At 53.1% G+C, this 23,164-nt stretch overlaps 1 protein-coding gene across 15 annotated transcripts in view; it reads right to left on the bottom strand.

Moving 5' to 3' along the window:
- ANKS1A (ankyrin repeat and sterile alpha motif domain containing 1A) overlaps window positions 1-23,164 on the bottom strand; it is a 191,712-nt gene that overhangs the window by 14,120 nt on the left and 154,428 nt on the right. For all 15 annotated transcript variants that reach the window (XM_082345045.1, XM_082345037.1, XM_082345048.1 and 12 more), the window contains 2 exons: window positions 17,012-17,078; window positions 11,675-11,781 (listed from right to left, as the gene is read on the bottom strand). In XM_082345045.1, the coding sequence (XP_082201171.1) occupies window positions 11,675-11,781; window positions 17,012-17,078 (174 nt within the window). The remainder of the gene's footprint in view (window positions 1-11,674; window positions 11,782-17,011; window positions 17,079-23,164) is intronic.

Genomic DNA, 23,164 nt, shown 5'->3' with positions numbered 1-23,164 from the left:
ATGCTTTGCCCCTGCTAAACCGTTGAGTAATAGGGACCACTGTTACCCCATTTTACAGCTCAGGAAGCTGAGGCCCAGAGAGCATCAGTAACTCGTGGGGCAGAGTTCAGCCTGATGCTCATGTCCGCGCGGCTCCGGGCTGGGCATGCAGAGCAGCTGCAGCTCCTTTTCCAGGAATTACTCACTTTATCCTTTGCATGTTTATCTATGGAGCTGTTGGTCTCTTCTGTATTTGATTTGTAGGAATTCTTTATATAGTAAGGAAATTAACTCTTTATGAAGAGTTAGGCATGTGTCTTTCCTGTTTGTCATTGTCTTTGGACTATTACGCTGGCTTTGCTCATGCAGAACCTATCAGCCTGCACTTGAACACACCCACTTTTCTCGTGGAGCTTCTCTAAGTTGTCAGCCTTAGAAAGATCTCCCCCTCCAGGATTTTTAAAACAATTCTTTCACACTTTCTTCCTGTAACTTTACAGTTTCATTTTTTACAATCAAATCTTTAATCTATCCGGAATTAATTTTGATGTAAGTTTTAAGGGTCAGGATCCACTTAATATTTTTCCCAGGCAGCAGGCTGTCTTATTTCTTGAATGAGCTATCTTTTCCCATTGATATGAAATGACTTCTGATGTGTCCTAAATTCCTGTGTTTCCAAGAGTTTTTCTGGACTTTTTATTCTATTGAGGTGGGTATTACTTATGCCCACTTTACAGACAGAGAAGTTAATAACTCAGGCAAGCTCATGCAGACCACCAACTGGTGGCCTCACCTTTGTACCCAAGCTGTAGTGACTGCTGGTGTGAGAGCCTCCCCAGAGCCTGCGCATGGTGACAAAAATTTTGCCCTACAGAGGACACATAGAGGACAAGCCATAAGCTCAAGAAACTCCAGGTGAAGATGGCTCTGAAGGCAGACTGGACTCCCTGCTCAGGCTGCATGCACCCCCTTCCGCTGGGACATTAGACGGAGCCCTGGGCCTGCAGAAGGTCCCCTGGGCCCTGGCACCACTCCAGGTCTGACCAGATCCCAAGTCACCCCTGAATCTAGGAGTCACCACACCGAGTTCCTGCAGTCATTCTGGGCCCAAATCTAGGGTGTGCTGATGAGGAAAAGCAGAGAGGGGGGCTGTCTGCCCAGACTTTCTACTTGATGATGAGGACACCTCAGTGAGGACCTGACAAATGAACCTCCAAGAGGGTGTCACCACAGTGACGTTCTGAACACCCACTGTTAACTCCAACATTTACTCAGAAGCCTTCACAAGCTTTTAGGGTAACATTAATACTGGACTGAAGGCTGACAACCAGGAAAACCAGATCCAGCTGGGGACAGGACCTTACTAAGCAGACCCCCCAGTCAAGAGAACCGGGGACTGTATGCAGCTTTGAGGAGAAAGAGGCAAATGGAAACAAAACCAAAACAAAGGATGTGATGGAAAATCAAAGCAAACAGTTGCCACAGCACGTCCTGGGCTCAGTGCAGGGTCCTCCCGAGTTCCTGAACTTGCCACATCTACATTCTGTGGGATTAGTTTGTGTGGTGACTATAAGGTGCTCCAAATCCTCAAAGGCAAGAAACATTCTGGAAGTTACTGTACCCTCTTGACTGAGGAAGAAACCTTTACACGAGGAGGTTTATGGGGAAAAGGGACTTCCTACTTTGTTTACTTTCTACCACACTAACGTTTACTGAGAGCTGACTATGTGCCAGGCCCTGTTCCGAGTTCCTAGTGAGTGACTAGTTAGGGAGCTAGTCAAGTAGGACAGCTCATCCGCCTAAGCGAAATCTGAAACATAACTAATTGACACTTGGCTTGGTTGGGTTCTGTCCCTGAGGGAGAGGGGACAGGAGGGCAGGGGTTCCCAGCCACAGAGGTGGGAGCAATGCCACACCTCCTCCTCCTCCTGGGTAGGTGTGTGCATGCAGTATGTCAGTGTGTGGAAAAGCAGGCTAGGAGACAGTGCACCTGGGCTCTCCTGCTCTGGCCCCACCATGGCCTGTATCAGCCCCTGCAGGACCTGGCCTCCACCCGAGCAAAGGCCTGTATGTTCTGATGGAAGCGTGACTACTGGGCAGAGCAGCGCTAGACTGCACTCGCCTTGGGACAGGGTTTCATCTCTCAGCAGTGGTTTCCAGACTTTCCACCTGCCCCGCCCCCTCCAGCCTCATTTCCATATTCAGTATGGTCTCTGTCTCTCTCTTCTCACTCGGCAATTTCTCCTGCCAGGAGTCATAAAAAAACAAAGGCTGAAACCTCCTCTCTTGGGGGAGAAAGAATGGGACAGAGCTACTGTCCAGGCCTGATTCTGCCTCAGGGGAAAAGCCTGGCACTGGTGCTTCCCCTGCAGCCCCTCCCTCTCCTCTCCGCCTCCCAGTCCTTTCTTGGGCCTCAAGGAGCCAGGAACCGTGAGAAGAGCTGCTCCAGACAGAGGAGGCAGGAAGTGCGAGAAGTGCGTTGTTGGGGGCGGGGGCTCAACCTGGACGCACATGAAAATGCAAATTAAGACCTTAAAACATTAAATATTAGAGGTTAGTGTTAAATACAGCAAAAAATTAAAACAAACTTCAATTTGAAGTATGACGTTCAAATTGAGGGAAGTAAGTTCAGATATTGTGTGGCTGTGTCCCAGTCATCAAAGGTCTTAGAGAAACTTCCAGCTGTTTTTGAAAGTGCATGAGTGGAGTGACGTCTTCAGGGAGGCCATTCCGAATTGAGAACGGTAAAATGTAAATATGAGACACACAGGACACAAAGCATTTAGCTGCCGATCCGTGAGACCTCTTCCCAAGTGAATCCCATACTTGAACTTGGGAATATTTGCTAGCAGTGTTCTCCCTGGTGAAATTTCTCTCCAGAAGCAACCACAGTCAGTGAGCCTAAAGAGCATTTGGCATTTCCTCAAGAGGACGTCCTCATCAGCTAGGAACACGGATCAGACTGACGCTTTCAACTACTTAATCACTTCCCTGAAATCATGGGCTCAGTTCCCAAATGCTGTGGCAACCAGGTAGGTGTGGCACCAGCTACTTGCTCTGTATAGTCTGTCATATTTTAAAGTTTCTAACCCTATTTGTTATCTCCAAGAATGGGAAAGTGGAATGTACAGAGTGAAGGAGAATACAACGTTGGGATAAAACACTAATCTTTTTTTTGTTTTTCAAAGCAGAACACTCAATTTTCTACCTTATTTTCTAATTTTTATTTTATGATAATATTGAAAATTGGAAAGTGTATAAATGTTAAAAACTTCTAATTGCTAAAAAGCACTGAGAAAATGGGAGCTAGCACTTAGAATAAGAAAGACAAAAGTATTTTCTTAAAGAAAAAAAAAAAAAAAAAAAAAGACCTTAAGAGCAGATTTCTCTAATCAAGGGAAGGAAGGGTGGGAAGATGAGGGAAGTACCAGCCTGAGTGAACTGAGCAGCGATACTCACCACACCCATGGCTGTATTGATTGGGCCCGAGGCATCCTCCAGAGTCTCTGTGCACCAAAGGGGTAGCTCAGAGTTTCCCTGGGTCCTGGCTGGTTCAATGTGATACTTATGCTGCCTCTCTGCCTTCCAGAATTTTGTAGATTTCCACTGGGCCCTGCTTCTATCTCTCCCTCATATTAACAAAATAAATAAATAAAACTTTTTTCTGAGTAGAAAAGTTACATAAGTTTATTATAAAAAATTCTGAAAATTAATAAAGTACAAAGAAAAATGTAAAAGCCACTTATAAATCCATTACCTCTGGGGGGAAAAACAAACCCCAGGGTTACCATTCTGATGAATTCTTCTAAGTGGCTTAATGTTTTTTAAAAACTGAGATTGGGATCACTTCTAGCATTTCAGTGTATTTTTCTAAGCTTTTATTGTTAAAAAAAAAAAAAAAAAGCAAAAGTTGGGATTGTGGTATATGTATTATTTATTTAACCTGCTTTCTCACATGCTGACGTACTGCGTGCACACACCTCCTCATGACACTTAACCACCTGCGTCCACTGCACACTCTCTAGTTCATGGGCCTCCAATAATCTCACCCGCCACTGGACATTCTGGCTCCTTCTCTGCACGTAGTTTTCTACCATCCCCAGAACATGTTACTGGCCACAACGACGGAGTTGTCGTGGGCATGGTCATCTGGGGGGAGGGTCACTGAACATGGCACAGGACCCTGGCCTGAGCCAGGACCGCCTTCCCAGGCTGGGGTTGCAGTGACCACACGTGCACGCTGGTGGGTGAGCCAGGAGGGACAGGGATGAGCACACGAGTCTTCCTCGCCCAGACCGTAGCCCCAGACCCGGGCCGGCCCAGGGAGAGCAGGAAGGAGCACTGGGAAAGGGAGGAGGAAGCAAGGAGGGGCAAGGCTCTGCTGCTGCTCACTGTTGTGGCCTAAAAATCTTAATAATGATGGAAAATAGAAGCCATGCTCCCTGAAGCATCACGCATCCACTCATCCAGGGGCTGAGGGCTTTCTGTGCACCACACAAGGCAGCTGTGGTATAAAGGAATAAGAACTGGGTTCAAATCCCTTACAAAGTCAGAACCTTATAAACAGGAACAAAGCCACCTGCCTGTCCAGGTTAAACAACGAATTCCCGGTGCTGAGTGCTGGCCTGCCGGTAGGAACCGGCACTCATTGGCTCCTCCTGTGTTCACCTGTTCACTGCTGCCTGGCCCAGCTGATTCCTGCCTCCTTGGAACCTGGTCACAGAACTTCCCAAACTGACACCTTCCCCCAGCTCACGGGTGGCCTTATAAAACGCTCAGCAGCCTCAGTAACAGGAGAAGCTCAGCCTTGACCCACAGCCCCTGCTCTCCTAACGGTCCCCACCTCTACCCGGCCCAGCCCTGTCCTCAGCTGGAGAGACAGAACTCGATGGTGACAGAGAGCAACTAGTTCCAAGAAGACGAGGATGAAGTGCAAATGTTACTAGCTCCTAGTTCCTGAAGCCAGATCCCTCCTCTCCCCTGTCAGTCTCAAGGGAAGGGTTGTCAGGGACGGCTCTCCTCCTGCGTTCAGGGAGGCAACACCCCTCGTGACCCTTGTTCTCCCAGGCAGGTCCCCGGTGTCCCCCTTCTCTTTGTAGCAGGAGCAGCATCCTTCCATCCATCTGCTGCCCGTCACCCCCAAACACCTGCCTTTCTGAGGCCTCATCTGAGGTCAAGATGCCATATTCACCCCCAAATCACCAGTGCAAACTAGCCAAGCCCAGGTCAGCCAGAGTCAAAGGGCCTGGATCCGAGACCACCCAAGGCAGGCTTTACCTCATGGATCTGAGGACAAAGCCGATTTCTGCTTCCGCTGCAGAGAAATCACAACCTTACGTTCCCACACACGGCCACGGCCACGGTCAGTCTCGATCTTTGCTATGTGTGACCACAGCTAACACTGTGCCCCCTTCAGAGCTTATGTGCAGAAGGAAGCAGTCAAATGAGATTCCATGGGACAGGGACAGACAGGGAGGGAGGCAGAGCAACCCGCCCAAAATCATACAGGGGCGCCTGGAGGAAACCCAGGTCTCCCGACTCTCAGCTGGTTCTCAGTGCGAGTAATTAGAACCCCGTGTTTTCTCCTAAGCTTTGCCCCATCCAGTTTCCTTAACTGTGGCTTCAGCCAGCTGCCCGCGGGCCTGGCCCTTCCCTGAGGGTGGAGGGCAAGAACACCTGCCGCTGGCCTGTGGTGATGGCAGCAGCTGCAGGTCCAGAGGGCTCCGGTAGCTCCAAGCCAGTGCCGAGAGCTTAGTGCAGTCTGGGCCCCACCAACTCCTTTGCCAGCCTTTTGCAGAACAGCCCACAACACACAGTGGGCGGATGGAATGGTCTGCCTGACCCAACGGGCACCTCGAGTGATGCGCTGGCCTAGCCCACTGGCTCTGACTTTGGAAGATGTGCTGAGCCTGTGGCCCAGTCTCAGCATCTTCCGGTGAAAGGGGGGCATGGGGACCAGAGTGGGAGGCGAAGGCACTGCTCTGGGCCCAGGAGACCCAGCTTCCAGCCACAGCTCAGCTGTCTACTTGAGGAGCAGCCTGGAGCCAATGACTTAATCCCAGAGTCCTGAAAGTGCTGTCCATGGACCCCAGGAGTCCACAGATGGGCTTCAGGGATGCCCGGGGACACCTGAGTTATAACTGACATTTGACAGAGACACACGGGCCCCACTGCTCTGCCCCCTGCACTGCTGCACGTGTACACTGGGGGCGGGGGGTGGTCTACTAACTGAACACAATGGACGTGCTGAGATGCCAGCACAGAACCCCCTGCTGCTGCTCACACTGGGATATCAGCAACTGGAAGCTACATCAACAGGGTGTGTTCACCAGTCCAATTCCATCCTAAGGTGCAGTTAGTTAAATCAACAGACATGCAAATAGTTCTCAAACTCCCTTCCACTGTGAAGGGGACCGGAGAAGGCCAGAGCAGCACCGGGGGCACGTAGAGCTGGATCCTGAATAATTCCAGCCGCTGTCACTCTGAATAACTCCAGGGAGAGCAAGAGAGCACACGCGCCCGGAAAGGGGTCCAAAGGGAGCCTGGCTCTCATCTCAAGGTTCAAGGGCCCAGCAGAGACGAGGAACCACCTCAACTCCTGGGACACTGAGGAGCTAAGTTCTTAAGTGACCACAGAATTGAGTTAGTCCCGGAGGCAGGATCCACACTTGTCTAAGAACATTCCTCTCCAAGCCTTAGCTCCACTGCCCCTCCAATGACCCGGCTGAGGGAGCTCTCCCTCTCAGGCAGGCCCTGCTACACGCTGGGGCCCAGGAGCCCCTACCACACCCACACCCCACTGAGCAGTCAGCTCCCAGAGTGCTCTGCAGAGATGGGCCAGAACTAGTGCAGAGAAGTCGAGGCAGGGAGGCATCCTGACAGCAGTGCCCGCAGCGGCCCCTTGAAGGTGGGGAGCAAAGGAGACAAAGGGAGGGACATCGGAGGGGGGCGGTGAGGAGATGGCGTGGGGAGCCAGGGTGGGAACCCAAGGGCACAGCCGGCTGCGCACATGAAGCCGGCTTTCGGGGCTGAAGAGTGCGGCTAATCTGGGGAACAGGAGCAGGAAGGGAAGCTCGGGGGGCTGGGGACCTAGCTGGAAAGCTTCACGGAAGCCAATAAAGAAGGACCTCCTTGCCGAGCTTATGCCTTTAGCTCTTGCAGGGCTCGGTCCTCTTCACCTGCCATCTCTCTCCCACTCTTGGGAGCTGGCACAGTCTCAGAAACAGACAGGAAAACAGGGGAAGGCTGTCTGCATGTGGCAGAAGCCTGTGAAGAAATAAATGGATGGGAGTAGCACGAGGCCTCCCCGACGCTGCCCCTAAGAGGCAGCGGGCTTGCCGGCTCAGTCTCTGTTTCCAGCCTATCCCGAGCCCGCTGCCAGACTCATTTCCGCTTTCCATTTGTCCAACACCCAGCCTCAACCACCTCCCATGTGCCCGCTCTCCACTCAACCCTGCTGTCAAGGGGCACCATGACTCCCGGGAAGCTCTGCCTGGGGAGGGCACAGCCACAGGACCCCGCCCCCCAGGCCCAGGGCTGAGACCTCGGGGCTCCCCCAGAGCGTGCTTTCGAGGCCCCTCGCAGTCAGGCCCAGCCCACCTCTGCTGCCCAGTCAGGGCCCTGCCCTTCTCTGCACCTCGAGCCAGACTCCCCCCTCACCACAGACAGTGTGGGCCTCTCCCTGGAGTCTTTCCAAGTCCTGCAGACCTCTACAAAACCCCCAGGACAGCAAGTAGAACCCAGGGGTTCAAAGTTGGACAGATCTGGGCTAGCATCCCAGCTCTGCCACTTCCTGGCAGTGCCTCCACCCTCTGGGCCCCAGCGGCCCCGTCTGCAACTTGACGGACAACCGCCCCAGGGCTGGGCGCCAGCTCAGTGCCCGGCAGGCGGTGAACCCTGGGTGAGCGCAGGGCCTCCTCCCCGCAGCAGCACTTAACACTCGGCCGCTCTGTTGTTACTATTGCGCTGTGTGCTCCCTTCTCCCAGCTCATCTGTCAAGTTCCTTAAGGCTCCTACATTATCTGCTTTTCTGATTTCAGATCCATTCATTGTAGGAAATGCAGAAAATTTATTTCACTCCAAAAAAAGAAAATGAAGCCACCCATAATCGCTGAGATAACTGACTGTGGAAAACATTTTGGCTCACTCCCTGCACCTCTAGATGTTTTCTTTTTTGAAAATTAAGGTCATGTTGCACATGGATTTTTGTGTCTCAATTTCTTCACTCAACACTCCAAGGTGAATGTTCCTCCACATCAGACAGTCTTAAAAACATTTTTTAAATGTCCACATCATACCCCAGCGTGAGGAGCACCGCCATTTACTCAATGAACACTTCCGTAAAGGGAGGGCAGGCCGAGTCCCAAATACAGAGACCTGCACCAGCGCGCTTGAGCTGCAAACCTGCCAACCACAAATCACCTTCTTCCGCGCTGATTAACTGCATTTCCTCCCTTCTCCCGAGAAAGCCCATTTCCTGTGGATAAGATTTGTGGTGAAAAAAATGGAACTGGCTCTGATGCACGAGCCAGTGTGGTGGGCTGGCCGGCAGATGTGTGAGCCTGATTCCCCGCCCCTTCTCCCAGGGTCTGGGGTCAGCCCCATCAGCCTTGGGATCGAGCACCTGGCAGACCATGCTGCCCTGCCCCTGCCTCCTGCAAATCAGAGGCCCTTTCTGCCTGCAGACAAGAGGGTGTGAATAAAGTTCAAGGTGCAATGCTCGCTGGTCCAGCTCAGTCATCACATCACAGGAGGAAGAGCCAACAGAAAGAGGGTGTTGAGCTTAGACAAGACAGGACCCAGGAGGCCGTGACAGAGGTCTTCAATTTTCTAATGGGCTTAAGTGTGTTGTGTGTGGCCCCAAAAGGTAAACCTGGTTCAATGGACAGAAGCCACAAGGAAATAGATTTTGGCTCAATATAAAGAATGCTCTAAACCAGACCGAGCAACGCAGAGAGTGAATGGGCTATGCCTTTGTAAGGTGGAGAAGCCCGTTACTGGGAAAACATCACGGCAGAGCTCATCTGGAAGGGACTCGGGCACAGAGGGGATGATGAGACCACACGATGTTAAAGTTCCTTCCACCTTGACAGGGAGTTGCACGACCCCCCTCAAATGCCCTATACTCCTCCCACAACAGCTCGGAGGAGCCCGCCACAGGGAGATTCCATAGCAGCCCTCAGTTTCCAGATGTTCCTACTACATCTAGAGTCTGGATGGCTTCCTGGGAGCCACTTGTGCATCTTGTAGAAGAGTCTCCAGGGTATTTCAAAACTAAGGGAAACATTTACAGCCTATTGGAAACCAAACCACACGGGGATAATACCACAGCTAACATGATGTAAGTTATACCATATGCAAGGAGGGAATGTTTCTAAACAAAAATGCTCCCTTCTTGTGTGTTTTCTTCCTCTTTTTTCTGGTTGCTAAAACTTAATTAGCCTTGTGGCCCATCTGGCAACTTACATGCAATTACCCAGGACACTTTGCATGGCTACTCAGGCCACTTGAGGTCTGAGAAGGGACAGGCCAGGCTGCGGTGTAATCAGCATTCCTTCCTGCACGGACTCCGCCTGCCAGCTGCCCCTCCAGAACCGAGAGGAGAGAGAGGAACAGCTCGCACCCAGGGCAGCAGGAGGGGCCTGGAAGGCCCTGGAAGAATTGAGCTGCTGGCCTCCCTCAATGAGTGCCCTTCCCAAATAGAAACAGACGTGTTCTAACAGAGGCCCTGCATCTTGCGTGGATGTTTGGCCTAGGGCCCGCCCAGCTACTTTCCGGTCAGAGTACAGGGGTGACAGGGAAGCACTTTTAAAGGAGTCTTGATATTCAAGGCTTAGGAACCTTAGCCTTTCCAAACTAGCAGGAGGAGGGGTGAGAAGTCAAGAGCTCAGCCCCTAAGATTCCTAAGCTTAGGGAGGGGACACTCTGTGACATCCACGGCCACCCTCCCTTGCCCATCTGATGGCCAGCGCTCAGAGAGGGAAGGCCCCTCAACACCCAGCACCAAGGGCTAAGTGTCCTCACTCACTGGCTGAACCCCCACCTCCACCTTGGGTTTGTTGGCCTTCCCCATAGAACATGGTGAGTCAGGGATTAGTTTACAACAACTATAAATATACTCAGTTCAACTTAAAAAAAAATAATTTTAAAACCTAAGATTTTTAAAAGCTGAAAAATAACTGGCCCGAAGCTGGTTCTGGAAAGGTGGTTTGTAGCAGCCTTCGCTGTCTGCCCCGAGGATGGAGACGGCCCAGGTGAGGTGAGCGGTCCCAGTCAGGGTTCCCCTGGGAGCCCCAGGCCAGCTCCCTGGGTGGCCCTCTACTCAGGAGGCACCCAATGCCACCTTGTTGGTGAGAAGCCCACAGAGACCCACTCTGAACAGGAGAGGGCGGGGGAGCTCTGGGCCGACCGACCACCACCCCTCAACCACGGCAGCGAGGGAGCTGGGGGGTCAGAGGTCTGCTTCAGGGAGTGAAGGCAACTCAGCATCCACCCGGGACTGCGTTCCGGGAATTGTCAGAGTGGGGGGGGGGATAGGCCCGCCAGGAATCAAGGAGGAGCCTCAAACCAGCTCCTGACATAACACGTGCAACAGGGCGACTTAAAGCATATCAACGGTTCCATTCCCACTCCCCTCATCCACGAGTAAGAAAGTGGCCGTGCAGCACGGTGGTTAGAGCAGGACTCCCAGAGCCGAGTGCCAGGCGCACATTCCTACCCCACCAATTCCTGGAGCTGTGGGCGTGAGCAAGACACTCCACTGCTCTGCATCTGGAAAACGGAGATGTTGATAAGAGCGCACATCTCAGGGCTGCTGGGAGAGTCAATGAGTGGATACATGCAAACCACTGTCCCACAACTGCCCGCACACAGAGCACTAACAAGACGTGTCAGCTCTGTCGTCACCACTGCGCTCAACACCTGCCCTGGGGCAGCTGGGGCTGCCTGGGAGCCGGAGCCAAAGCCCAGACCCGACCCATGAGGACATCTCGGGAGGGTTTCCAGGAGAGGGATGGTCACAGGCAGCCCACCCTGAGCTGCCTGCTGGACTGACACAGGGAGCGCTGGGTCCAGAGCCCAGGGTCCCAGCCGGGCCCCTACTCCACGGGGAGCCTGAGAAAAGACACTTGGGTTTTTCTTTTCTTTTTCTCTGAGCTGTTGTGCTCTGCAAGAAGAGCGTGCAAAGTTATAGCTCAGAAGAGGAAGCAATCCTTCCCACCCCCAGCTCAGCCGCTCATCTGGGCCACCTCTGAGGCCACGGCCCCGCCAGACACTCAGCCTTCCTGAGGGAGACCAGGCTCCCGGCTTCAGTGACTACGGGCTCCACGGCATAGTTTCGGGGAACAAACGGAACTTCTGGTGTCCGGCTGAGATAGGAAGGGGAGTCGCCAGGGGGACCCGGCCGTCCCGTGCACCTCAATGCTCGGAGCCACCCACTGCCTGGGGTCCGAAAGAGAGACGGGATGGGGCCAATGGGTGCATCAGAGACACCCCTTCTCGGACGCAAACTTGCAAAGAGCTCTCCCCACAGGGCCGTGTCCGGAGCGGAGATGAGGAAGCAGGCGACACTCTGCTGAGCGCCCTGGGTCTAAGCCATGCAGCTCCCTCTTCCCCGAGACACAGGTCTACGTACAGTTTCCAACTCTAGCACGGCCTGGGCAGCAGGGAGCGTCTCCCCCGGGGCCTGGACACTCACCAGGAAGCGGACATCGTCAAAGCCATTGAGAAGCAGCCTGCTCTCATACTGCTGCAGCCCCACGGCCTCCAGCCACTCCCCGACGCTCTGCTCCGGCGGCCGCGAACCTGACGAGAGAGGAATCGGCAGACGCTTGAAAAGGGAAAAACCATTGAGGCGGTAGCAGCGGCACTCAGAGGAAGACAGATGGCACTGCCACATCATAGTCATTACCATAAAGCAGCCACACTCTGTACTAGAGGCGGGAGAGCGGTGGCCCCTGCGGCCCCTCCTCCGTGGGTGCGCCAAGAGCACCGGGCGGCCACCGCCCACTCACGCGCCCCCCTGGGTCCTGCTGCTCCGGGGCCTCGCAGCACCTGCACGGCCGCCGCCCAGGGGTCGGGGGAGCCAAGCACCAACGCTCTCCGGGTTGGCGCTCGTCCGCCTCCACGGAGGTATTTCACAAAGTCTGTCCCCACGGGCACCAGAAAGGGCCGGGGACGAGGGATAAGTCCCGCGACCTTGCAGCACAGGCCGGTCAGGGGCGAGCGCGCCTCTTCATGCAGCGGAGGGACACAGGCACAGCGACCACAGCGAGGACTCCGTTCACGGTCACGGGGAGCCAGCGCATGCAATACAAGCAGCAGGAACCCGGCACGGGGAGAAAGGAGACTTTTACTTGTCTTTCCCCAGCAGTCCCGGAACAAGCAAACCATGGCCACCGGCCCTTCGTGCTCAGAGGCTCAAGGCGGCGCGGTGCGGACGGGCGGGCGCGCGCATGGGCCGGAGCTCCGGCCGGGAGCCGGGTCCCCAACTAGACTCCGGCTGCCGGCGAGCGGGGCGTCTCCCGGGCCAGGCCGCTGTCCGCGGGGCCGCCTTCCCGGGCGGGGCTGTGTGGCGGGGGCTGGGCGTTCATCTTCCTCTTCCGACGGTAGCTGCTCCTGTGACTGGCCTGCCTGCTCGGCTGGAAAGCAGGCGGGCAGATCCAGTTCTTGGCTAAAGAAGACAAAGCCCAACCCAATAAAGGAGAGAGAAAGGAAGCGGTCCTCCGTCAGCTGAGCTGTGGTGGCTCAAGTCTATTCCCATTCTGCGCTGCTCTCTCTTTGGCTGAGTGATAAAGACAGCAACTGTCTTCCCAGGGTCTCTGGATCTTGCTGTCCTCCTCTGAGGATGAGCAGGGAGGGGAAGACATGCATTTGCTCCGCTCCTCAGGTAGGACAGGGGAGCGTGCTGGTGCAGGGAGGAAAAAAGTTCAGCCCTTCCGGGCAGACCTTGGATGTTCTGAGCTGAACGCCTTAACCCCACCTACTTCTCCAGTTCTCGTGGGCAAGAACAGATAAAAGAAAAAAGGAAAAAGGGAAGAAGAGGTGCAAGGAAGGAAAAAGAAGAACCAACTATAAAAACATCACCTCCGGAGAACTCTTGACACGGTGAAAGTCATTATGCTGTTCCCGGCACTTTCTGCCCCTCTGGGCAGGCCAAGCCCAAGTGGCTTGGTTGTCTAGGAGACCCTGGTGACCCACTGTTCCAGGCTCCCCCTCTCCTTTGTCCTTTGCTGAACAGATGGTGGTCAGGGTCCCGATGCACACTGCAGCAGCACTGCGAGATGCCGAGCCTGGGGGCTGCTTGAGCTCCCCTGCCCTGGAGTGGGGCCGTCTGCTCCAGGAACCTAAGCGGCAGGCTCTTGTATGCCCTTGATGTCAAGTGTCCCCCGGCTGCTGATTCATTCCTGCTCGTAATCCCCCGGCCGGACAGCCGTGGTCTGGCCTGCTGCTGGTGGATGTGTGCGCGTCCAGAACCGCAGCAGAATGCTTTGTCTAAAGGCTCCTGGGCTCCACGCTGCCTGCTGCCGGCTCCACAGTCCTTGCTCGCTCTCATAACGTCTGGCCCTCCCCCCTCCTCCCCTCCCCCCCCTCCTCCCTTCCACACTCTCCTCCCTTCCACACTCAGGAAAATACATCAGGGATCGGACATCGCAGCAGAAGCTGCTGCTTCTGCCACCGAGGGAGAAGGAGACAGCAGCACCAGCACTGGAGCAAAAGGACAGATTTTCCAATATCTGCTGTTGCCTAATACACACGCGTACAAAAGTCAGAGACGGCCAAACTTTACCTCCAGCTCCAGGGGCTGGAAACAGCTTATCAGGGAGAATAGAGAAGGAACAGTTCTGTAGTTTTGGCTGATAGTTTCTAGGACAGCCAGAGAGGGGACAGAGGAAGGACACTGTCCTGAGGGCACAGCCCACGGGTTAAGTGACCCCCACCCCCACTTCAGGAATGATTGTGCCTCTCTGCCAGGCAGATAAGCCGCGCGGTATCACAAAAACAGATGACAAAATAAGGACATTACAACTGATAGTCCTCAGGTGAGCACACCAAACAACTTGGGAAGAGACTTGTCTCCAGGCCGTCAGAGCCCAGCAGAGAAGTGCCAGGCCCAGAGCAGGCCATTCACTATCTGGGGGAGGAGGACATGGGAGGAGAGGCACCAAGGACAAGGGGAAACCAGGACCAAACCCCCAGTACAGCTGAGGAGACAAAAACGGTAACGTGTACAGAGACACAAACCCAGGGACCACGTGTCAACCTGTGAACGTGCTGGGAGGCACCTGCATCTCAACAGGCTGTTGGTGGCCCTGGTGAAGAAGGGGCTCTGTGTGCTGGGAGATCAGGCCCCTAGAGGAGCCTGTATTTAACAGCTACTCAACAGCTAAACGGCTGGCTCCAGCAAGAGAAAGCCAAGCGTTCTCTTCTGCTGGCTAGACAGAACAGGCCTTTGATGACAGCAGCCAGAGTGGCCCAGGCCCGGGGGAAGGCTCGCCCTCCCTGGACTCCTGACAGTGGGATGAGTTGTAAAACATGCCTGCCGAGGATACGGGAAACCAGCTCCAGCGCTGGCCACTCGGAGGCCCACAGCCCAAAAGAGGAGTGAGATTCAAGTGCCATATTGGGGCCTCGCCCTTCAGGACACAACCCTCTGCAAAACCAGTCACACCAGGCAATCCCATGCTTAGTTAAGGGCTGCTAGCTGGCACGCCTGCTCCTCCTCCCAGGATGGCAACCCCACAGCCCAGGTCTCTTCTCCTAGATCCAGAAGCCCAAGGACAACATGAACTCTGACAATGGTCATTCAGAATAAACAAGAAACCTGCTCTGGTCTGAGCTGAAGGCTGGTGTTCCCCGAGGTCCTGGGGAAAGCCCCCTCCCGACCCATCAGACAGAAGACAGAGGTTGCAGGCAGGCCTGGGCCCACGCTCTCCATCCTTCACAGCCTGGCCGCCGTGCAGATACTGCGAGCTGGGACTCTGCAGCACGGGTGGACGCACCCTCTGCTCATGGCCACCTTCCTGTGCCCGCCCTTGACTTTCCTAAGCTGGGGTATGGAGGATGGCTCAACTCAATGCTGCTAAAACAAAACTGCGTGTTGGGATCCAGAAACCTAGGGGGGTAGCTGGACCAACTCTTGCCATTCACATGAGTTCGTGGGGGGTGAGGATTGGAAAGTGGGGCCCACAGGGCAAGGAAAGGGCTCAGTGTCACCAGCTCCAAGGAGAAGGGCTCTTCCAGAAGAGTGTTTTCCAGAAGGGCTGCCACACTCCTGTTTTATCAAAGCCAGGAGGTAATGGCCTGATTCTGCCCCAATCTCTCAAGCACATGCAACTGATGTAGCCTCCTCAGACGCAGAGGGGTACAGGGAAGCAGAAAGCAGCCTCAACTGAGCTGACTGCATCAGACCCATACCTGCTGCCCCTAAAGCACATGGCAACAGTGTTTGTCTCGGTCCTGAACATCTATTCCCAACAAACACACGCTCTTGGTAAAAGCCTGCAAACCACGACAGAAGGAAAGCTCCCTGGACTGCGTGTAGGCAAGTGCCTGGAAAGAGAGCCACAAACTCTTAGCCAGAAGAGCCACTTGTGCAGACCCTCAGCATAATCCAAGACTGGCAAAGATGAACCCAACCCAACCAGACCCTCTCTGCTAGAGCCCAGGGAAACAGGGCTGAAGGGAGGGTGTCTCCAGGAACCCAGTGGGAAAAAGGGTGGAGGGAGACAAGGCAGGGGGGCAGACGCCCCTCCTCTCCAGGTCTGTCGATATGAGGAAGTAATCATTTCCTGGAGAAAAATGAGCATAGCTACTATTTACTGAGTACCTCTTTAGCTCAAGTGTTTGTATATATTACTCATTCTTAACAAACATAAGAGAGAAGTACTATATCCAAATGTTGCAGATGGGAAACTGTGGGCTCGGGGGGAGTAAGCGACTCGCCCTGGACACATAGGTATCTAGAATCAGGATTTGAACCAGGGCTGCGGCTCCAGAGCCCATGCTCTCTCCACAAGCCCCATGGCCTCAGCAGCAACTTCCTCCCTGACGTGCACACTTGCCCCCATCCCTCAGACTTCCTGCCAGGGCCAGAGGCCCACGGAGGAACTAGAGGTGTCACTCAGGGCTCACAGGTCAATCCTGGATGGAGCCTCCTGAGTGAACAAGGAAGCCACCCCTTCAGGGCAGAGAGGCCCTTCCCCGATAAGGGGGAGAGGCCAGGCTCCCAAGCTGCTTTCAGCCCAGATGCACTGGTGGCAGTTCTGTCTTCAGATGCTTGGGGGAAGGGGTGCAACAGGTGCTCTGGGAGGCACCTTTAAGATGCCACCTCACCTGAGCAAGTAACACAACCATAATCCTATTACCAAGAAAAACAGCGCAGGTATGGCCTCCCTAGTTCCTTTGTTTCAAACAAAGGAAATAGAGGCAGGCCTCACCTGTAGGGCTTTGAGATGAAAAGAACACCCCAAGTAACAGTGATCTGAAGTAAAAATGATGAGTGCCTAAGTAAACGGAAAAGTGGAGAAACAGACACAAGGAGGAAACAGCAGATTCAACCCTTCCAGGCGATGCAGGCTAAACAGTCCAACCCAGCGCTCTGCCGCTGCCATGGATCAGGTGAACGAGAGCCACGTGCCCATGAAGAGGTAGTGCCAGAGCCGCCTGGGAAGCTGGGAGACCAACACGAGGAGCACTCCACATTAAGCCAATCAGAGAAAGCCTACATTTATGAAAACAATGATGAATAAGTGACAATCGTTCACTTTTTATAAAAGGGCTTCCTAATAGACAGCCTAAAATTCAATTTGTACACTTTTCCCTCCACTATGTAAAAGGAGTCATGGCTCCTAAAATAACAGCTAGATGGGCTGTGTGGACACATGAGATTCCGAATTGTAAGAGAGTGACGTGGTCTGAGGCTGACTTCTCTCACCCCCCCAAATGTCTGTCTTCTGCGTCAGAGGAAAAACCTGAGTTAGAAAGGACCCAGAGGATGGTGTTCCACGGGGAAAATGGCTGCTTGGTACCATACCTGAGATCTTCTGCTGTTCCTGAGAAAAGTCGATCCCTTCTCCAATAGAGCTCATGATCTTCTCAATCTGAGATGGAAGAAAAGAGGAACAAAAAGGAAAGGCTGTCAGGCTCGAGTCAAACATTGCCAGCTCACCGTCAGCGCACACACCGGGGTAGGCCTCCGGGTCGCTTCCAGACGATTCCAAGGTCCAGCACCAACCTGCAAGGTTTCAGAGCTCACGGCGCTCAGATCAAGCAAGGCTCTTCTCTGGCCACAGCCCCGTAGGGTCTAAAGACGAGCTCTGAAGGGAGTGAGCGGGTAACAATCGGAGCTCAGCTGCTGGAAACGCCCAGGAGCCTCCCTTCCAAGGCAGTTTATATGTCAGTCCCCCCACCCTCCAGCTCTTCCAGACCCAGCGGAAACTGGGCAGAGGGTGCAAGAGCAGGCCAGTGCTGGCACCCTTCACTGCTCATGCTAGAATCTAAATTCCATGAGGGCAGAGGCTTTGCCAGCTTTGTTCCATGCTATACCCCCAGCGCCTAGAGCAGTGCCTGGCAATTCGCAAGCATTCAACAGATAATTGCTATTGCATGACTGCCAGCTCTGAGGTGTGGAGACATTTTCTAGAGCACCTGAATGGGCACATAACGCTGAATGGAGGATCATTTGATCCCTGGAGGCCGGCAGTCCTGGATGCAGCTCTGCATTCAGGGGAGAAGAGGTGCAGATACTTGTCCTTCCTCTGGACCACAGCAGAGAGAGCTGGTCTCAAAGCATCCAAATGTCTCCTGCATTGCCCCCTATATGGACCACCTGTCCCAGCCATCTGGCTTTGGTCACCCTGGGCCAGATTTAAGCCCCCTGCTCCCAGAAACCTGGCCAGGGGCAGGCCCAGACAGCGAGGAGGAGCCCCCCCAACCCCAATTGGGTTGCAGTGATAATGAGCTCATTCACTGCTCTTTTTCCAAAGAAAGGAAAAGAGGACCTTTTGTACCAGGGCTTGGATGTTTTTTCCTCTAAGTGCAAGTAAGGAGCCTCAGGTCTGACAATCAGAAAAATAATAGCTCTCCAGCCAGCCTCCAGCTGGCAGGCAAAGGCAGCACATTTGACACCCGGCAGAACAACATAGGGTAAACACCACCTCTCCCCTGGCAGCCGGGAGCACAGGAAGGTCTTTTCCTCCAGCAGTCACCTAACTGCTTGTTAATGCACACTGCTAACTCCATCCCTGAGCTCAGCGAAAGCAAAGGAAACAACACATCTGACCCGTGCAGCAAACGGAGGGTGTGCCTCGACTTATCGGCCGGCAGCCCAGAGGCCGGCATCAGAAGCAGGCAGTGCCTCGGCAGGTCTGCAGTGCCCCTTAAAGAAAAGGCCCCCTCCCTCCAGCCCTCCCCAGAGCATCCCTTTCTCTGGCCCTGCCCATTTCAGGTGCAACTCGGCAACGACCCAGCCAGCCAGGAGGGTACTTCCCTCCCCCACCACCCCACAACGCTGCAGTGTTGCATCCATAAAATCGGGGGTGGATACTGCCTCCCATAAAGGACTGTGTGGATTAAAAGTATCATGTACATAGGCATCTGGCCGAAGACCTGGCTCATAGTAGATGCTCAATAAAAGGTTAGCTTGCTTCCCACTTCCCCTCTGTTGTCCACAGTGCTCCGACCTAGTAAAACTTATTTTTAAAGTTTTAAAATGTATTTTTGCTTATATTTATTTTTTGACAATACATCCACATGATTCAAAACTCAAAACAGGCAAAAGGTTGTTCAGAGAAAAGTCTCCTTCCTACCCGTCTCCCAGCTGCCTGTAGTTCTTCTCTCTGGAGGCAACCAGTATAACCAGTTTCTCAAGCATCCCTCAGATCTATTTGCAAGTAAGCAAATATATGAATGTATTCCACCACCACCCATACTGATAGAGGCGTTCCATATATGCTGTTCTGCATCTTTGTTTTTCCACTTAATAATGCATCTTGGAGTTCTTGCCACAGTTCATAAAGAACATTTTTTTTTTTTTTTAAACGGATGAGGTATAGTCATCCTGTGTAAGGCTATATGATAATTTATTTAACCAGTCTTCGGCTGGGCACGTGTGGAGTTTCCAATCTTTTCTCATTCTAAACAGTGCTACAGTGAATACTGTTTCACATACATCTTTGAACCCAGGTGCAAGGATATCTGTAAGATATCCTAGTGATTTCTTGAGAGTCCTTCCAGGCACAGAATCTTGAGTTAGCAGCAGGGACCTCACAGGTCATATAACCCCAACACTCCCACGCCATGTCCAATTTTGCTAAAGACCTTCCAGAGATGGGGCACTTGCTAACTCTCCCAGTCAGTTCACCCTATTTGCATAAAGCGCCAAGTTATAACATTTGTCTTTCTACAGATTTAAACGTTTTTTCTAACTTCATCTCCTCCTCCACAGGAAAGGCTTAGGGATATGTGAAGACAGCTCTTACCTTCCAGATAAACTCCCCCCCCCCTCCCCCCGCCAGGCTGCAAGGCCCAACCTGGCATTAAATGACACATCAGTCATTACATTCAGATTTCATTCAGCAGCCTCAAAGCTGGGCAAAGAGCAGGCACTCCACAGGTATCTGCTGATGTGCCTTCTTTTTCCTTTTCTGCATTTATAAGAGAAAAGTAGAGTGCTCGAGGTGAGGAAACTTTTTCTTACATGGGGGGTTGGGTCCTTATCCCTGGAATGGCTCTACCAGCCTTTGGATCCCTCCTCCAGGCCAAAGTGGGTAAATGTGGGAGAATCACCACTGCAAGCACCAGGACGGATGGAATCAAGCATGTTTTATCTGCCATTCTTCCCCGTGGGTCTGGCTCATGGTAAAAGAGGCAACTGACAGACAGACAGACAAAGAGCAGTTTACATTTACTTAGAGCCAACAATGAAAAGCTGTCTTCCCAAGGCCACACAGAGTGTCAGGGTGGGAAAAACTGAAATGGAAGGTGACTCCAAGGTGTCTTTTGAAATAAAGTCAAGCCCTACATTATATATTTCATCATCATCATAATCACCTAACACCCAAAGCCCTGGCTGGCCTGTCCAATCAGTATCTCCTGGCTGCTCAACCCATGACATTTTGCCAAAGGACATTTGGAAGTCAGAGTGAGCAGAGTTGGACACGCTGCTGCTCCTCTGCTGCTGCTGCTTCTCTGCTCCGTTCCCTCCTGCTTGCCCCAGGGGTCACCCTCAGGTGAAAAGCTCAGCTTCCACAGCCCTGTGGGTGCTTCAGCCTGAAGGCCAGCTGGGAAGTGCTAGCCGGGCACTCTCAGAACCAATGTCATCCAAACTAGAAAGTGTGCTTTGTTTTCTGTGAACTGCAGTAGCTAAGTCCAGCTGAGAAGATTCTAGTTTATAGAGGAACTGAGAGCTCTCCAACAGCTTGCAACCCAGGACCCCTTCCAGCCTTGGTGAAAGCACAGGGCTAGGAGGGAAGTGGCAGTGAAGCGGGCCTGCGCGGGCAGAGACTGGCAGGTCCCCACCCAGCCCCTCAGCCAGTCCGTGGACACAGGGAGGAGCGGGACCTCATCACCTCCCCCTGCCACACCCCCAGGGCCCAGAACCAGCGAAGGGGGAATATGGTCATTTCAGTCTAGACACAGAGGAGCGGTCATAGGAGACAGATACCGTTCTGATCTACACACTTCATGTAGTTTAACCATTTAGGCTTGAGCTAAAAAACAATTTGATTAGGCTGCTTTCCCAGAAACATTCTGCATCTCAGGGGAATGTCAGGGGAAGAGGCAGATGGAATGTACCAGAAGGGAACAGTTCAACATTCTCTTCTTCTTCTATTGTTTGGGATCCATGACATTTTTGGAGAGAGATGGGAAATGGCCATGATTTAATACTGCACTTTGGGACTTCCCTGACGGTCCACTGGTTGAGACTTTGCCTTCCAATGCAGGGGGTGCGGGTTGGATCCTTGGTAGGCGAGCTGGGGTCCTGCATGCCTCCGGGCCAAAAAACCAAAAAAGCACAGAACAGAAGCAGTATTGTGGCAAATTCAATAAAGACTTTAAAAAATGGTCCACATCAAAAAATCTTAAAAAAAAAAAAAATACTGTGCTTCACATGAACTCTATAGAGAGCTCATATTTGTGTTTAGTAAAGTAAAGCCTGAAAGTTATCACCATAATGGACTCATCTATTCAAAAAATGCTTGGAAATATTCCATTTTCAGCAAGTATTCAGAATTATTCCATTTAGACTTTTTTTTTCCCCTACTAGGGCTGTATAAAATGTGTTCCCTGTATGGTTAAAAACAGAACCAAAACCAAACACTAGAAATCCTGCCACTGAGGCCCTCTCCCATCTGCTTGTTAGGAACACAGGATCCCGGATGCCCACAGGCTGGCAACGGGAAGTGACATTCTATATCCAGAGAGGCTCCACTCCGGTCACCATAACCTGGCTGCCAAGAGCAACTCAGATTATACTAGGCTTTTCCATGGACACTGGGAGTCACGGGGGCAGGGGGCAGAAGACAGCTGCTGCGGGGAGAAATACCTCCCTAGGTTTTGATGGGTCTTCTGTGCCCCAGGAGGTGCGCTGGATAAAGGCGGTCCAAGGAGAACCACAGCCTCAGTGCAACATGGCTCTGAGGCCCGTGGGGAGCCTCCCTCCTAGGAGGTGGTACAAGTGAGAAGCAATGGGCATTTTCAGGGGCTCTCACTGCAAGAACATCAGGGGAACAGGAATCAGTCTGGTCATAAGCTGAGGCCTGAGAGGAGAAAGAGAAAGAGATTGCCTTTCTCCAACCTTCTTTTGGTGCAAATGGGAACCTGAAGGGAGATGTTTCTGGAATTGACCGGCAACTGAATTTGGTGCCTGACGTCAGACACTCCCCGCCACCCCCTTTTGCTGCCTGCAGAGCTATCAGCTCCCAAAGACCCTGCCACCAGATGGAAAACACACCAGTCCCGTTGGGTCTGTACCACCAGGGCTGGAGACACCGTCTACCTCTCCTTCTCTGCCCCCAACACTTAATACTTTACTGGCCCAGAAACACACTGTGCTTGCACTGTAACTTCCCGATTAGCTGTTTTATGGTGTGTCCCAGAGACACTATAGGACCAATAAAGGTAAGAACCCCGTTTCATACTGTTTCTTTAAGAGGCCACATGGTGACTTGCACAGAGCTGGCACATGGAGGGGCCGGGTAACAAACAAGTTACCATTTGTTAAATGCCCAGGCCAGGCTAGTCACCTCACTGATACAGTAAGAGGGGAAAGGCAGCCAACACTCTGAACCCCAGTCTAGATTCTCTAACTCCCCTTCCTTCCTCATTTTTATCTTTTTCCAACCTCCCTGAGTTGCTGGCACAGTGACCTCACACCCCACGACTACCAGCTGGCCCTTTCTCTCAACAGTCCCTCAGAGCCTCGACTCACTGCCAAGGAAACGTGTCATCCCATTTTTCAGGTGAGGATGCTGAAGCGCTACCCCACAGCTAGACGCCCAGCCCCCAGCTGATGGCACTGCTCCCAGTGGGGGGGCCGAGCCTGCCCTCTGGCGGGGACCAGGGGGCAGACCCTCTCCCCAGGGCCAGACAGCCCGGCTTGGACAGCGCCCCCCATTCCCGGGAGCACAGGCCGAGCCCTCGCCTCCTCGACCTCCCCAGAGGCCCCGAGCCCCTGCCCTCAGGTGACCGACGACACCGGAGGTGGCCCCTCGGCTGTGCAGGGCACCCTGATGCTGCTGACGCTGCCTCCCAGGCCCAGCGAGCACATAAGAATGCATCACCATCTCTGTCTTCTGGGGCTCAGCAGCCGACAGGCACTCCTCAGCCTAGAGTGGGCTTTGATTCCCCACATTTGAAAAAGGGTCACCGACCAGGGTCTGAGTTATTTGTTCCCTCTCTCCCCAGACTGAATTGCACAAGGCCTGGGGAAAGACAAAGATGGATTGAAGTAAATTATTTGTCCTGATTTTCTAACCTTGTCAATTGCGTTTAGGAGAGGGACAGGGTGGGGGGAGGGGAGAAGACAGCAGGGGATGAATACAGATCTGCCAGCGGGCTCAGGGCTGTCCCTTCCGAGGCAGCTCCACTAACAATGAGTCACTTCTTTTCCACAGAGCAAGGTTAGTCTGAGTCTCATGGGGTTGGGGGGACCTTGGATCTTTACCATATTTATTGTTGTATCCCC

The sequence above is a fragment of the Balaenoptera borealis genome (assembly GCF_965194805.1).
Source record: "Balaenoptera borealis genome assembly, chromosome: 12".
NCBI lineage: Eukaryota > Metazoa > Chordata > Mammalia > Artiodactyla > Balaenopteridae > Balaenoptera > Balaenoptera borealis.
This window is presented reverse-complemented; position numbering and strand designations above follow the sequence as displayed.